The sequence below is a fragment of the Pygoscelis adeliae genome, unplaced genomic scaffold (assembly GCF_000699105.1).
Source record: "Pygoscelis adeliae isolate BGI_AS28 unplaced genomic scaffold, ASM69910v1 Scaffold42, whole genome shotgun sequence".
NCBI classification, from domain to species: domain Eukaryota; kingdom Metazoa; phylum Chordata; class Aves; order Sphenisciformes; family Spheniscidae; genus Pygoscelis; species Pygoscelis adeliae.
In genome coordinates, this window is record NW_008824283.1 from 9,157,321 (window position 1) to 9,174,940 (window position 17,620).

General features: G+C 39.7%; 1 protein-coding gene across 1 annotated transcript in view; it reads left to right on the forward strand.

Moving 5' to 3' along the window:
* Positions 1-17,620, forward strand: part of PIEZO2 (piezo-type mechanosensitive ion channel component 2) — a 270,740-nt gene that overhangs the window by 181,519 nt on the left and 71,601 nt on the right. Inside the window, exons 15-22 of the mRNA XM_009318585.1 lie at positions 768-891; positions 2,500-2,750; positions 3,428-3,576; positions 4,320-4,493; positions 12,629-12,861; positions 15,296-15,456; positions 16,415-16,591; positions 16,770-16,895. Of these exons, the coding sequence (XP_009316860.1) occupies positions 768-891; positions 2,500-2,750; positions 3,428-3,576; positions 4,320-4,493; positions 12,629-12,861; positions 15,296-15,456; positions 16,415-16,591; positions 16,770-16,895 (1,395 nt within the window). The remainder of the gene's footprint in view (positions 1-767; positions 892-2,499; positions 2,751-3,427; positions 3,577-4,319; positions 4,494-12,628; positions 12,862-15,295; positions 15,457-16,414; positions 16,592-16,769; positions 16,896-17,620) is intronic.

The following is a 17,620-nucleotide window of genomic DNA, read 5'->3' on the forward strand; positions in this document are numbered from 1 at the left end:
ACCACTCAGCTTGGTGTCATCTGCAAACTTGCTGAGGGTGCACTTCACCCCACTGTCTATGTCATTGAGGAAGATATTAAACAGTACTGGTCCCAGTACAGACCCCTGCAGGATGCCACTCATCACCAATCTCCATCTGGACATTGATTAAAGCTTTTCAGAGAATTAAGAGCCATCTTAAATCTTGTAACTGCTCCAAATGCAAGGCATATCCAGTTGACTGTGTCTTTTTTAACTTAAAGGCATACAAAGAAATTTTTGATTTTTAAATTAATTGTGTTTGAGCACCTGGAGTACCAAACCTCCTAAATCAAAAGACTTAGGATATATACCAACCCTAATAATGACAATACACTCATCTGCCTCTGCTTCTTCCCTGCAAAAAGGGAAAAATGAAATGGACAGATGGAAATTATACCCATCAATATATAATGAGAAGATCCTTAAACTTATAAGACAGGAGTAAAAAACTGAATAGAACGGGGGAGAATAGAACTGTATAGGTAAATACCTTTAAGAAAAGATGTGGAGTGAAAAGTTATTACTCAAAGGAAAAGTGCAAATGAAATAAAGTTGTTTTCAATCAGAACATTTCCTAAATGTCTTAACTTTCACAAAGATGCACTTTGACACTGGTGCCATCGTTACCATTTTCTGATGGACAGAGAAAACAAAGGCATGCAAAATTTATGAAAAAATATGTTTGTATTAGCAGGATATAGGATATACAATTAGTCTGTTGTTTTTGTTTTGATTTTTGTTTGCAGATTCTTTTCACAATAACTTTCTGGCTACTGCTTAGGCAACACCTCACTGAACAGAAAGCACTTCGGCTAAAAGAAGCTACTTTATCTGAGGTCAAAGTTGGAAGTGAAGAAAATGAAGAAAAAGGTAAAGCCACCTCCTATTTAACCCTTCAGTCATGATAGAAGTTCCAGTTACTGCATTTCTGTAATGCTGAAAGCAATTAGCAAGATGCCTGTTATTAGCTAAGAAAGATATTACAAAATCTATGTGCAACTGTCTCTTGGGATATAAAAACAAAACACCTTTGAACTTCAGAAGTGCAAATAAAATGTGAATTCTCTTTACTGGAGGGTAATTGAAATGACTCATGTGAAAAATGTCATGGAACCTTCAAATGGAACTCAAGCCAGCAGATTAATTTCTGTAGGAGTTTAACCACGGGAGAAGAAGAGTATACATGGGAAAAGTCAGTTGCTAAATTCCGTGGAAGTTGTGTTTGTACATAAGCACTTGTACAAAACCAGAAGTTAAACTACTGATTTCAATGGAAAACTAAGCATGTATATTTTCAGTGCAGGGGCTCATGCTATCAGAAGCATACCTGAGAGCAAAGTTTACTGCTACAGTTTCAGCTCATCTAACAGCTTGGTGGCCTGTTCTCTCTTTTGCTACTGGGCACATGTTCCCCCAAACCTTCCTTGCCCTTTTCTGTCTCTCTGGATGCTAATCTGAACAAGTTCAAGTCACTGAAATGGTAGAAAGCCAGCCTGGGAAGCAGTGATGTAGCTTCCTTTTTGATTAATTACAGAATTTGTCTAAGTAAAACATGTCAGAGCTGGACACTGCAAGGATTTGCAAGGCAAGAGCAAGGAAAGAGTCTGAGAAGAGGGATGATGAGTGGGACAAAAGGAGTGGGCGAGCCTTTTGATGCTGAAGTCTCGATATTGTTCTCAATGTGAAAAAAAGCATTACAGCTATGTGCTATGAGGTTGATAAGTCCTCTTATCTGGATACTTGCTTATGTGTACTTGCTATTGGGGGGACACTTACCCTGCCCCCCACAAGCCTCACCAGGTTAATAGCTGGGGAATCCTGACCTCTTCAGAGGGCAAAAGCAGCTTGTCTTTTCTGCAATGGCTCAGGTACAGCACAAGAAGCTGGAAAAACGATAGTTTCTTTGAAAAACAGCAGTATTAGTGCAGCATTTATACTTTTTTAAGCTTGTTTGTTTTTATGTTTTCTGTTTTCTCTTGCTTATGGTTTTTGGAGGTAACCACAATATTCTCTAAAGGACGAAACTCAAGATGAGAGGTTCAAACTCAAGATGAGAGTTTAAACTTTAAACTCAAGATGAGAGGTTTCTGGTGGTGCTGGTGGCTTCTTTGTTTTCCAGTTTAAAAGGTTTCTTGCCTAGTAGTATAGGTATTGCCATGGAAAGTGTTTTGACTGTTATCCATTATACAACCCTTAGGCTCTAATTTTCTGCTACAGCTGCCTGCATTTCAGACAAAGTGAAGATGGGTGTCTGGTAAGGTCATATAGCTATGCACCGTATGGCTCCGGTAGCAGGTTGAACCTCATAGGAAGTTCAAACAAAAAATGGAAGCACGTATGATTCAGAAATACAGCCTCTTGCAAATATTGTGTTTTAAGTTTCTGTGTTGTGTGCAGAGATTTTACTTTCCACCAATTTCAATTCTTACTAAAAGTCCCCAAAACAGACAGAGGTCAGATGTGACTCTGTATTTGCAGAAGAGGAGTTGCAAGAGGGAGAAGTGGCAGAAGAACAGGAGGAAGAGAAGGAGGAGGAGGAGGAGGAAGAGGATGATGAGGATGAACAGGATATTATGAAAGTCCTGGGGAAGCTGGTGATGGCTATGTTCATCAAGTACTGGATTTACGTCTGTGGGGGCATGTTCTTCTTTGTCAGCTTTGAGGGTAGAATTGTCATGTACAAAATCATCTATATGGTCCTGTTCCTCTTCTGTGTGGCCCTCTATCAGGTAAGTGAGAATTGTGTTAAGTAAATTTTGTCCTTGAATATAATGGTTCATATATTTAAGTTGGTGATAATGTAGCTCCAAACAGAATTCATTAACAGTGTGTTTGTTCTTTAGTTAGATACAACATAATAAAGTCATTTGAAGGGGTTAAGACTAATTCTCCTTTGGATTTTGATTATAGTGACAGGCAAAGTGCACATAAATTAGATGCATACAATACACACCTCTGCTCTGGGACTCCACCCCACATCACCGTGAGATTTGGAACCTGTGTGAGAAAATTCTGGGCCCGCGCATGTCCTACATGGCCACCAGTTTTTGCGGCAGCTGGTCCATACAGCTTCCACACCCCAATGAGCATGGAGTCCCTTTCCTCCTGGACTTTCATCACCTGATGGTGATGAAACTGAGTGACTGAAGCTGTCCCTGGTCTTTATGTCTGTGGCCGTGTCCCAACAGTCATTTTTACACAAAAGTCTGTACTTGGGTGCATGTGCATCAGGAGTAAAAACTGTATCTCATAGAACTGTGGCTGCTGTTCGGTAAGCATTGTTTACTTCAGGCCAGCTAGGAAAAATAGTATTCTTAGTCTTTGTTTGCCAGTACAGTGTTGTCAGTATTTTTGTCAGTGTCTTTGCCTTTGGCTTGTTTCAACGTCTTTAGTGTGTGATTTTCAGGTGCACTATGAATGGTGGAGAAGGATTTTAAAATACTTTTGGATGTCAGTGGTTGTTTACACGATGTTGGTACTTATCTTCATCTATACGTACCAGTTTGAGTCGTTCCCTGGGTTGTGGAAGAACATGACAGGCCTGGATGAAAACAAGTAAGTGTTTTCGATTAATTTCATTTTTTCTTTGGACTTTCGAGTTCAGTGTGGTGGAATGCTCTGAGAGCAGTCGTCCTTCTTGTGTGGGAAAAACATCATGAGACCATCCCCAGGCATAGCTGAGTTGGCTCAGCTCTGAAGCCATAGAATTATTGGTGTAACAATAGAGATGAGCAAGGGCATGAGAGGGGCTCAAAGAGTCATATTGCATCTGCTGCCCAGGCCTTGGCACCACTCCTGTTCCCAATACAGTGCCAATACTCCTGTCTACCTCTGACCATAGGAGCAAGATCTGGGAAGACATTGAGGGTAGATTTGCAGGATGTCTGGAGCTGATGAAGATGGACATGCCTTCCTGCTAATAAGGAGGGCTGTGTTTCTTCCTCCTCATGATGTATTGGGCATTTCTCAACAGGAGCTTACATGGGAGAGTATATGCAATATGAGTGAATCTCCAGTGCAGGACTTTCAATCAGAGCCGACTCATCTGGTTCAAGAGATCTATGGCAGGGTTGGTTCATTTGACTCTGTAAATTTACAGTATTTCTCTACATTACTGAGTCCAAATGCAAGGTATTTGCGTTGTAAAACTTGCTGGTTTAGAAGAATTTTTAAAACTAAAAACACATAACAAGTACCAGCCCCTTATTTCCTATTGCAAATGATTTGTAATAATGTCTCATGGCAAGAAAAATATTTTGGTGTGAAAAGGTGGCTTAGTGGCTTACTTTTTTTTCCAGACTAGCGGACCTTGGCTTAAAACAGTTTTCTGTGGCTGAGCTATTCACACGCATCTTTATCCCTACCTCCTTCCTACTGGCGTGTATCTTACACCTTCACTATTTCCATGACCGTTTTCTCCAGCTCACTGATTTAAAAGCTGTAACCAGCAAACAGGACAACACTATTTACAGGTAAAGAAACAAAGTAAATGGAGCTATTGATTATCTGTATGAAAATGCTGTTTCTGACTGTCTTGTAGTGCTCACTTTTCACTAGATGTTATTTGCCTTTTCTATGACTACCTGGCTGAAAAAGAAGGTGCTCAGCATCCAGCACCCCGCTAAACAAACGACAACCAAAGTATCTGTCTTCCCCCACTTTCCCCTACACACTGAAGTTTTTCATTTTGGGGTACATTTTCAAAGGTACTAATGGCATTTATGTATTTATCTCATCGGCTTTGACCTTTAATGGAAGTTAGATGCTTAATTGCTATGTGGGCCTTTTTGTAAGTTCTGTCAATAATAGGAAACACGGCTTTTAATTTGGGTCACTTCTGTTTTTCAATGTCCATTTTGAGGGCCAAATGAAGATTGGGAGATCTTTGGCAAATACTACATTTGCACTGGACAATTAGGCCTTTTTGTAAAGTTGAATTCAGAAATGGAAAAATCCCAAACCTGCGGTCACTCTTTGAAGTACTGATCTATGCTAGCTCTTTGAGACATTCAGCGATCTCATCAAGAAGTTCATTAGCATTTTTTCATGATTCTGGAACCTCGTTTTTCCTGTGTTTAACTCTTCCATATTCTCCTGCATAAAAACATATCTGGCCTAGGATCCTGCTCCAGGTGTGTAAGAGAGAGAAATGGTTTCAAAGTACATAGTGTCATATTATACGATGACATTTACTCTAATTCTTTGAAGAAACCAATTCATGTAGATACCATTTTTAGAGTGTTTATCTGTCCAATGATAAGAGCAACTCAGCTGCATTTATATGAATGGGGACTAGCTGCGTAACATCACGTGCACCACAGTGTGTTGTGGAATAATGACAGTTTATCTTAACAGAGAATTCTGCTCTAGGACTTGCTAGATTTACAAAAGCATTTCAGATATTTTTAATGATTCAGTTGAATATGAAACAACTTTACAGTGTATGGTACAAGTATGTTTGTGTTCCCTATCGGCAGTGCATGTGAATAAGCTCTACATTTATAGAATGCTTCTGGTTTCTGTATTTAAGTAAGTTGCCAATACCAGAACAAATCAAACTTGACAAAATTTACTAACAATGTTGTATTTTTTTTTAACTTACCTTTTTAAATGACCGTTTGCATAATACTGTCTCCTTTTGCTTTTCTTGAATTGCTAAATCTGATGGTAGATTCAAGGGCCCTCTGAAATGGCCTGTGAGCAAACTTTCTTTGCCCATAGCAGACTTTTTGTGCAGCAGCAGGTGCACGTTAACATCTCTGAAGTGGGCAGCCAAGCCCTGAAACCAGAGCCCAGATAGGCGTCTGAGCTGAAACAGGGGTTGTTCCTGGGCTGAGGCATTTGGGGGAATGCGCTACAGTTTGCAGTAACTGTGCAAGCTCTTCTGTAGCCCAAACACTTTGCACTTGTGCTGAGTATGAACATTGAAACAGCTTCCACCTCACTCCTAGTGTGATCTGGTAGGCACAAAATGGAAAAGACAATCATCTGTGGCGCTCCCAGGATTTAGGCGGGTTCATGGCACGGTACACTCTGCCTGTGAAACCACTACTTGCAAATTTTTCTGTTAGAGATAGATAGATATAGATACCAAAATATTCGCTACAGCTCTCCAAATGCTGGCATGAAGAGAATCACTGTAACTAAAGTCACATCATTCTCGGGGGATGGAACCACTGAAACTAAAGACACAAAATGTCTTCAGTGTCCTGTTGAAAGAAAAAAAAAATTAAAGATGAGACTAGTATCAGAAAAGAAGGTTGTAGGATGTAGATTTTATTGGTAGTCGGTGACATTTTTGCCAGCAGTAAGTAGCCTTGAGATAGGGTGCTGAAAGTAGGCATTTGTTGTTGCACCAGGCTTTTTACTGAAGTAAAGTGGCAGGTGAAGAGGATCATGTGATATCATTAGATTCTTTGCCTTGATACTATATTGCTATTTTTTAAAGTCTAAATGTGTACTAGATTGTATTGAGCTGTCAGATAAGTAGCTAGATATTTTTAACTCTTAAATGTGGTGTATGTGCTACATTTGCCATTTTGCAGTATTTCAAAATCACAGTTATCACGTTTATCATTTGTTTCTCCTTAGAAACTTTCACAAGCGTGTCCAATACCCAAATCAGAACACTTTTTCTGGTTTGTAGTACCATAAACCATGCCTGACGTATGGAGATCCAGCTGTTTCTTCCCTCTTGATGCAATAAATTAGTTCTTAGCATCAGTCAACTTTAAAGTTTAAAGCTTCAGGGTGAGAGCTCAGCTGACATTTACATCGATGATGCGTAAAGCTGTATAAGATCTAGCACAACAACCAGCTCCAGCTTAACAGTAATGCTAGCAATAGAAATAAGTTGCAGGGACAATTAAAACACAGATTAAAGATTCATATGTATATGTGCAATTTTCTTACAAAGCCACTAAAACTTCATTTTCCTTTTGCTTTGAAAACACTAGCATTCACTCAACAGCTAGTTTACCTTTCAAAACTGCTTTTATGCTGTTGCTTTTGCAACGAACAAAAAATTCTAAATAAAGAAACTGAACCTTAATTTTGAGTAAGCAGACAGAACTCAGTCCTTTTAATAGCGAACTTGTTAAAACAACCACAGCAGGTGAGAGCTAGTCATGAAAGTAATAGGGAAAGCAGCTCCCGTTCCTCCATCTGCCCCTGAACTGCTGTGTATGATTATGGTATTATGTTTGTGTCTAACTGAAGAGTCCTGTTAAAATTGCTGAGACTGTTCATGTATTAAGATGCTGCTTCACATGAGCAAAGTTTGGAGAGGCCTCTGCCAGCTGCAAATAGAGGGGACAGAAACTGGCACACTGGAACTGGCAGAGTGAGGCACTTCTCACTGTTTAGAAAGGTGATTTATAAAGGTCAATTTTACATCTTCAAGAGAAAGAAAAGTCCTCTGATTAGGACTTCCCAAGCCCATTTCCTCGCTGCACCATGAATTTCTATGATACGATGCTCCATTATAATCACCTTTAAATAAAAAAAGAAGCAAGGTAGCTATTTTTAACAATATGCAGAATATTCTGTGGCTTACTAGAGCTAAAGCAGTAGAGGCTGTTCTCACATTTTGGGGTCTATGAAAAGAACCTGCAGTTCTAACTGAAGTTGCATATGGTCTAAACGTCAAAGTATTGCATTTGTAAGTTTCCTGGAGTTTTCACTGCATGGTGTATGTTAAGTTTTCAGATTGTGCTTTGTTATGGCAATGTGTCTCTCTTGGTAGACAGGAAAGTGCATTCATTCCTATTTAATGGTTTCCTTTTCTCTCTCTCTAATTCATTTCCCATTTTCATCTCATGCATTCTTGTGCTTTCATCTCCCACCTCATAGCCATGCCAAAGTCAATGGCCGTGTTTATCTAATAATTAATAGGTGGGTACTTCAATTCTTCCTTTCCTTTAAAACAAATATACCTTAACTTTTTTGTTACTTCTTAATTGCCTTAAAACAAAGTATGTTCTTGCTGCACAGTACTGTGAAGTAAGCAGGGAGAGAATGTTGTTCAGGTATTGTAGTCTCCTAAAGCTGATGAAGCAGTTAATACTCCTGCATATGTGTACGTTGAGAGTTCATCTCCCAGCTGGGAATTCTTCTCTTAAACTTTGCCCATGCCTCAATACAGGAATAATTGGTGCTATTTGTAATTGGCTGCAGACAACAGACTTGGTTGAGGAGGCTCGTTTATCTACCCTTTGTTTGTGCATGGAAAGATGCATGCTTGCATGTGCACACATACACACAGACACACAGACACACACAGACACACGTCCCTGTGTTCCTCACAAGCACCTGAGAAAGGGAATTTGAGGGCCAGGTCAACTAAATGTGCAGTATGTATTATGAATTTGTACAGACTGAGATTTCCCAATTCAGAGACAGAAATGGAACATGCAGTACACTGAAACCACTGCATGCTAAGGACGTTAATACATAGGCTGAGTTGGGCGCTGCAGTATCCAAACTACAAAAGCCCATATTGCCATTGTCATCATTCTTTTATAAATGGCGTCTTGAAAACAGTTCCATAAAGCAGATGTCTTTCAAAATATTTGACTGGAGTAAATATGGGCTTTTGTTTAATCAGCTCCGAGGATAGAAGGACTTCTGAGTTTGCTGTCACCACGGAATATAAACAGAAAAGCCGAGAAAATCCCTTGTTTAGATATTTGTGACTACCTGCTTTAACAAGAAGTTAATTTAAGTGTCGTGTTCACGCTTCTTCTTCAAATGCAATCACATAGTTTGGGCCAGGGTTCCTAAAAGTTCACCAGAGCTGGAAACCTGGTCTGTAGGAAGCCCGTGTGTTAGGGAGCAGCAATAGGCAGCTCGGTGAGGGCAGGCAAGCCAGGAGCCAAGGGGCATGGCCAGGAGGCAAGGCTGGGCTCTCTCCCATGGGGAGTCAGGAACGGGAACCAGCAACTGAGGGTGAGGATCAGGTCTGGAGGTGGTAACAAGGGTCAGCCACAGCCTGGGGAGCTCCCAGCAAATCCATAGAGATGAGCCAGGTTGGAGGTGAAGGCAGTCTGTATGCCAGGCTTAGGGTCAGGGAGGCATGGGAGCAGGCGCAGGCACCGCTGCAATGGAGCCACAATGTAGGGGCAAGAGCCTCAGTGTGAAAGCAGCTCCCAAAGGAAGGAGAGGGACCCCCCGCGCTGAGGCTTCCTGGCTTGCGCACACCCCAACACATATCAGCCAGCTGGCCTTGGATGCAGGCAGCAAAGCCCCCTGCAAAGGCAAGGAAAGCTGTCAGGGTCCTGCCAATAGAGGTATGGTACTGTGCTCTCAGTTTGAATCTTGCATGCCGAATATTCAGGAGATGGGTCACTAACGTTTTGCAGAGCAAAAAGCTTTATGTTATAAGGCTATGCATGACAGATACTTGAGAAATTGTTTTGGGACAGAAAGTTTCAAGCAATTCATAAACTGATTGCAAAAAATTATCAAAGGCAAAAGATGCTTCATAATGCATCCAGTAAGTTGTTATTAATTAATCTTCTTAATAATACAAATAGGTGAAATAGCAAATTACAAATAGGTGAAAGCACTAGTCCAATAAGGACCTGGGGCACATGCCTGATTTTAGTGCCTCTGAAATTCCTTTGATGCGTAGAACTAGATCTACTAGTATACTTCTCATTAGTGATACCCTATTTAATGAATTTGAGGGTAGGAAATGCTCTCAGTTAAAACCATTAGTGTACCTTCAAGGCTTGTTGTCTGCATTATTATTTAGTTATTTCTCTTCCTAAGTGTCAGACATAATAACTCTCTGTTATTTTGGATAATTTCCCACCAGTATGTGGTTTCCAAGCTGAAGTTACATCTAACTAGCTGTGAAGCCTGTACTGGTAGCTTGTCTTAGGTATTCTAAACTAGTGCAGTTTTTATATCCTAATACGTTAATGTTGTCTGTTACATGATATCATGCGATCTTGTAGTGGAAAAAAAAAAATTAAAAAAGAGGAGCAACAACCCTAGCAATAAATGAGGAGGTCTGGGAAGAAAGATTCCAAGTAGTCTAACTTTCTGAATAGTGGGCAGGGCTTTTTATCTAGCCTTGGTTCTCCTGAGCACACGGTCCCATGCTCAAGCCTACTGGTGTCAATAGAACTAAGCGCCAACATACTGAAAACTAAGCTCATACTGAGGCTTTATCAGGTATATATGTTGCATGTACCCATCTTTATAACCCCATCACCTTCTGGATCTCCTGGATATGAATGGGAGTTATATGAATAAGAGAAAGATGAATCCTCTCATACAAAACCCTGTAGGGTTACTGTGTTTCTGTCCAGTTTACACTGAGGTAAGTCAGTAAGTCCTTGATTTACACCAGTGTGAATGTAGATTTTTCCATTATAAAAGTCAGTTGGGAAGATATATCGTTAAAATCAATGCAATTGCACCTGTGCAAAACCTGTCTGGTTGTATGGATACTTTCAATTCATGGGGCACTGCCTTTTAAATGGGCTCTGGTGATTTATAGTAACCGGGGATCTCCATAATATTTGAACTGAACTGAAAATTCATTCTCTCTTCTTTATATGTGACCCTCCTGTTGGTACTTTATTAGAGTTTTAGGTAGATATGCAAAGTTAGATTATGTCATTTTAGGGAATATTATTGTTTAGTCATTTTACAGAGATTTGAATATCCTTTTAGTATATACGCTATCTTAAATATGAAAATAAAGTATATCGGAGAAAAAGCCCTATTTTCAGTAGCCAAGGCTACTGAATATATTGTTGAGTATAAGAGATTTTCAGATTATTGGACACTCAGGTTCATCACCCAGGCCACGATGAGGGATTTTAGTAATCATTGTCATGAATGTATTTATTCAGTGAGATTATTTGGTGCTTGACTGTCCTGTCAAACTTGTACTTTTAAACCACCTTTTCTGCTTTTTGGTAATTGGTATGGTATTTCTACTTCAGGATTGTTTATTCAAATTTCTGTAGTTTTCCCCTCATTTGAGCCACCAAAGTTTCCATCTTGAAGAAACTGCAACTCCCAAATATTTGAAAAATAATTTTGCTTGTTTGACTTTCTCATTAACTGCTTAGCCTATGCTCTTATTTTTTAATGATCAGATGGTTAAATCTAGATTTTCAGTTTCTTGAACTGTAAAAATCCTAGTTAAAATTGGCAGAATTTCCTGTCTAAATGGTAATATGCCAGAATTTCACATAATGAAAAATAAATCCCTGAGATGGTACTGTAGCATATTAAAGTTACTTGCATTAGTCCAGGAACAGTCTAACAGGTGCTTGAAAGTATGCTGAGCGTAGTAATTTCAATAGCATAACTAAACATTTAGTGACCTGATCATATAGATATGCACTTGCCAAAGGGAGGCTTTGTTGCAAGAAGTCATATTCAAAGGGATTATTTATGGCAGTAAGCGCTGTGCTCAGCAAAGCATATAGCATCAGGGAATTAGGAAAAGTGGGTTTTCTGCAAATATGGGAGGTGAGTCCCAACAGCACAGCTGGCGGGGGGGGGGGGGGGGGAGAAAATATCTGAAGCCATAAGAGAATGACTCTTTTCTCAGTAAAGAAAAGATATATACTGAATAAATCTCAGAAAAATTGGCACCATGGCAATACAGAAATACCATTTCCTTGTTAAATCAGTTGTATCCCAGTTTTGACAGTCTGAAAATTACTAATAGATTTAGTAAGAGACAGTTAGAAATATAAGAAAAATTTCTGTGAGATGTAGAAAAAAGAGAGAGAATGAATGGCACTATCAAAGACAGACATGATAAAATATACTGAAGCCACAGCCATGGAGTTTTCGCTTTCATTTGTTCCCAAACCTATAACTGGAAGAAAACTTCGAAATTCCTTGGCTTCCCAGCTGCATCTTTCAATTGGAAGAAGGTGGAAATGCATTTACAGTAATCAGTCAGATACTTGTGATGATTCAGCTGCATTACTGACAGCATGGTACAGCATTGACCATGTTTAGCACTGGTGTAAATAGGTTGCCCCCTTTCCATCTGTGCTGCAATTCCATGTTTCTTTATAGAAGCGCCCTGTGAATGTCATGATGGCATGCTCTTGGCATCAGAAGGCTTCCGCAGATGGAGTAGGAGAATGCTTTATGACTTGTGATGTAGCATGACATATTTGTCGATGACCTTCTTCTGTAACCCCTCTGTTCTCATCTCCCTTTTTCTTTCTGTTCCAATTACTTTGAGCAGCCTCAAGAAAAAAATACCAAACCACCAAAATGAGTAAGTCCCCTATGAAGTCATGAAATGTTTCCTCTTAAACAGTGTCATTTCATGCTTCTACATCTTAAACTCTGACCATTTTCTCCAGTGGGGAAAATGTCAAGTTTAAGTGTCAATACCACTCATTACTAACTAACCATTAGTATCTGAGTGCGAAGTAGTTACTAATACATTCCAACTCAATTTGCAGTGTGTGTTTGGAGAAAGTACCAGAATCATTAACTTTTCTGCTTCTAAGGCATTTTCCATGAACAGTTTATTTTTTCTAATTACACATCTTGAAAAAGAAAAAGACTACAATGTCATTACTGCCAAGTTTGCTGACATGCTACTATTTACCAACAGACTGGTGCACCAAGATGGAAGCCTGCCTGACATAACTATGATGAATTTAACAGCCAGCAGAGAAAAGGAAGAGGATAAAATGCTGGAAGAGGCTGGTGAGAAAAGAATGGAAGAGCCAGAGGGGGAGGGAGGGAAAGGGAGGGTCGAAAAAGGAAAAGAAGAAGAAAAGGAAGATGAGGACAAGGAAGATGATGATGATGAAGACAACGAATCAGAGGAAGAAGAAACTACAGGTAAGCTCTGCAAATTGCAATTTTCGCCTTCCTCAGCCTTAATTAACAGTGGCAACAGATGGTTCATTCTTGGTCATCCCTGCTCACTTCAATCATCAGGTTTTCCTTCTAATTTTACATACAGCCTTTGCCAAAAGAGCCTGAACTGAGCAAATGGCTACTTGTCAATTATTCAACAGGCTACAGTCTCTTCTAGGGAAAAATCATACTGTTTCTGTAGGATGCTGAAGATGAAAACAAAAAAAAACCCCACCTCTTTCTTCAGGAGGGAACTATTCTAGGTGGTCTGGGTTGGATTAATAGGAGGTTACCCCAAATCCTGAGAACTCCTTTGGAGTGAAATCTCTTTATAATAAAGAAAATACACATAGATATTTAATCTTTGATACTGCCTGCTTTCCAAGACACTCCACTCCAGAAGTCCCAAAGGCTCTGCTTCATTATTCATGTGCACACTAGTGTCATATTTTTCACTTCTGAATATGGAATGTGTAATTGATGCCAGATGAACATAAAAATGCTTAAGGGCAGACATTGGTAAGGCTGATGTTGTCATCCTTGGTATTGCTAGGTTGACCTCCAAACATGAATTATTTCTGCAACTCAGTTTGCAATATGAGCCATGAGTGAAAACCAGGAAAGGGCATTTAACACCCAAGGAAGCTGTATTGTCTGGAAATGGCCTTACCACAGATTTAGTTGCTCACACCGATATTCACAGGACTGTGACACATAAATAGGCACAGGGTCTTTGTCAAGGCAAAATGGCACTATTTATTACATTACTATTTGTACATTAGTGATGTACAATTTTTCAGTGGATGTGGTCAGGCCTGTATTTTATCCCCTGTGCATGTAGTGCCCAGACATGCTAGACAGAACTTGCTACAGTATCTTATCTGCCTGCTCCACTTAACTGGCAAAGTCCGGATATAATTTGCATGGTGGCAACACTGCAAATTAAAATAAATGCGGTGAAAGAATGAGTGAGAACATCTAATTCTATAAATAAAGACTTTCCTTAAATACACTCATTGCATCTATAAAAGCACACATGTAGGATTAGAGTTCTATAACTTGATTAATTTGTCAAGTTTAATTATGTATTCATGGAATTTACATGACTCGGCATATTTATTAGGATTTTCCAACTTGTGGCTGGAGAAAAAGGGCAGAAGAGAAAAAAAAATGGAATTTGGTTGTCAGGTATTCCAGAAGTCTGCTTTTTCACACAAATGTGCATGTGTTCTTCACACAAACATGCACAAAATAACCTTCTTGGTTTCCTTTATATATAAAACCACCAGATAAGTTGAAATAATTACATACAGAAGCTGGTAACTCCTTTGCATTTTTACAGCTTAGACAGTGATGTGTTTTGGTGTCACTTGCAAATGTTTCCATCTCTGATGTTAACAGTAAGAATGTTCTCGCAGCATGTAAAATCCTTCTAATCTCCAAAATGCTTCTGAAACCCCTAATACAATGTGAAGACTTTATACAAATATATATGAGCCTGGTGAAACAGTTTTATAGCCAGCCCACAAGCAAAGACGGCACTTAGCGAGCACTGTTCAGCATATATATTGTCATATATACTCATATGTAATAGATGTTGCCACATGCTTGCTCATTGGGGTATTATTTGGGAGGATGGCTTTTTTAGCACAATACTGTCTGTGAAGGGATATGGTCAACCAGCTTGCGGATCTTAACTTGCTAAAGCTCCCTTTTCAACTGAGAGAAATATTCAACCGGACTGCAATTTGCCTTGCCTGTTTTAGATGTCTTTCCTTGGATGGCACAAATCACACTCTAGGAGGCTGTGCTGTTTGCAAGGCAGTTTAGATAACTCTGACTTACGAAGACATCTATAGTATAGCTGTCTAAACCCATATGACAGGAATCCTACTCCTAGTGTGCATGGATCTCTTCCAGGTTGGCTGAAAAGCTTTCTGAATAGTAGTAGTCTGTGCTTTCTGAAAACAGTCTGGGTCCATAGCTTCCAAACGTCAAACAAAATCCTGTGCTTTCTGAGCTGGATAAGGGCCAGGGCTGGAGCATCTCAGATATAGTTCCTGGGTGGGATCCCTAAGCTTAGGTCCAAACATACTGGAGGAAAACAGAGCCCAAGAAGGGCTCTGCTAGAGATGAATAAAAGAAGAATTGGCAAGGGAAGCCACCACCACCACTTTTGAAGTGGGGAATCCTTTCAGTGGAAGTGAGTTAGAAGGGAGAGCACCACGGCTGAGTGGGCCTCAAGCCCATTTTGTCTTAGTTGACCACTGAGCCATATCTTTAACCTCCTTCATGTCTTACTCGAAGGCCTAGAAGAAAAGAAGTAGAAAGTTCATTGTTGTCTAGTGGAGCATTCCTTTTTACAGAGACCTTCTGTTTTTCTCCTCACAATGGCTCTACTTGAACATCTCTGCAGACTTAAGGAACAAGTGGCATCTGGTGATCGACCGCCTTACAGTGCTGTTTTTGAAATTCCTGGAATATTTTCATAAGATGCAAGTCTTTGTGTGGTGGCTGTTGGAGCTGCACATCATCAAAATTGTTTCCTCTTACATCATCTGGGTCACAGTGAAAGAGGCAAGTAAACACCCACTATCAAAATCTTACCCATGGTGGAGGTTTGTCAGCATCTGCTGTGCAGTGGAACACCCAAGCATAGGGAGATACCTTCCTCCTGTCAGACCTTACTGAAATTGTGGGATCCAGCTGGGCTTGTCAGCTGCTGGGGACCTGCCTTGACATCTTCTTCCACAGTGATATTCTATCTGCCTAGATATTCTCAGCCCTCCCCTTTTCTCCAGATATTAAAGTTTTGTTAGTCTAATTCTTTGGACTGACGAGACATAATCCCCCCCCTGCTTAAGCAGGCTGTGGGCGTCATCCAGGGTTGGAGGGTATAGAAAAGGAATGGGAAGGAACATCTAGGAAAATTACTTAAACTGGGTCTGGTGCTGAAGAAACATGAACCTGGAACTACACCTAAAGAAAAAGGGAGCAACACTTTTACCTGTGCCTTTGGTGTGGGCAGTGTGAGTTCTTTACCTGACATAGCCATTCCTTGTACAGGGTAGTAGGACAAGATTCACTAAAAAGCAAAATAAAAAATTCTTTTTCTCACATCTTTGGGGGAAAAAGGGTCAAGAAGATGAAGGTGGGCTCCACAGACACACGGATCTGTGTCATCTCTTCTTTGTTTCATGCGTACCAAAGCAGCAGAACCAACATGTGGTCCCTCGTATTCCATGTCTGTTGTTTATAGGGTGGGTATGCAGTTTTGTGGGTCTAATAGTATCAATATTATGTAGGAGATAACGTTCTTCTGAAACCGGCTATTAAGTTTTACCTTCTTCACATACCACTTTGTGTCTGTGTTACTGTGAATATTGTTGTAAATGGGTTTTTTTCAGTATTTTTCTTACACTTTATCTATGTCCCTTTCTTTCAAGTGATTTTTTTTAATTACTATGGAAAAGATCAGGGTTTCTCAGTTCTCTTGTTACTCCATGTAATTTCCATCCTGTTTTTGTGTTTTCAGGTGTCTCTGTTTAACTTTGTGTTTTTAATTGCCTGGGCTCTTGCTTTGCCATATGCTCAGTTTCGCCCATTGGCATCAAGTATCTGCACTGTTTGGACATGTGTGATTATTGTCTGCAAAATGTTGTACCAGCTCACATCTATTGATCCCAGCACTTTTTCCAGTAACTGTACATTGGTGAGTACAAGTGCATATTAAAAAGGTTTGACTGCTGTCTTCTTCAATGAAGAAGAGCAAAAGGAAGCATATCAAGTACTGAAAACTACAGTTCACCTGATGTATTATTGTTGATTATCATTCCCTCCCCAAGCAGCCTTAAACTCATTTTTTACAAGCTGTTGCATTTTCTTTTTAGCCAGGAGAGAATGAAACTAAAGTCAATTTAGAAGAACTCAAAACCTCAGTGCTCTACAGTGGGCCAGTTGATCCTGCAGAGTGGGTTGGATTGCGGAAGTCTTATCCCCTGCTTGTGTACTTAAGGGTAACTTCTTTAATTATCTGTATTGAGATATTTTCTTATTTGTGATGAAATTAGCGATGTCTTTGAAAGAAATAATCTGCCACACAAAAAAATGTAATGCAAGCCATTGATAATAGGGAACTACAGAGGGGAAGAGACAGCAGAAAGCCATATCTGTTACACAGGACATTTCCAGAAGGGATTCAGTACCAATTAAGATAATCTGCATGTGGAAGTATGGCTTTCTGACTCTACCATCTGTTAAAAGCACTCTAAGAAATGTGATGTTTAAGAACTCTAAGTAATTAAGAGGTACATAGCTTTCAGGTACCAAAGGACTGATGCGTCTAATTGGAGTAATTGCCTTGAATGACAGTATATGCTATAAGTAGTTAGCAGTTAATTTTTTTAAGTGCTTATTCCTTAGCCACAGCTTAGAAAATGTAATGAGTTAAGGGAATAATTCATTCAGACACTAGTAAATGGATGTCTTCTGTTTTTTTTCTTGGTTTTGGTTGATGCCTGTGAACAATATTTTATTATTCCTGTCTTGATTAAAAAACCCTACTTACAATAAAAATGTGCTGACTCCTGGGGAAACCTGGCATGTCTTTTCTTAATTTAAAGAACCTCCAAAATTTTGTATACACAGTCAAGGTTTTCAGAAATTTGTTGACTGAACAACAGCAAGTTTTGATCTAACTAGATTTATTCCTCATTTATTCCCTGAGAGCTTGCCTCTGTGT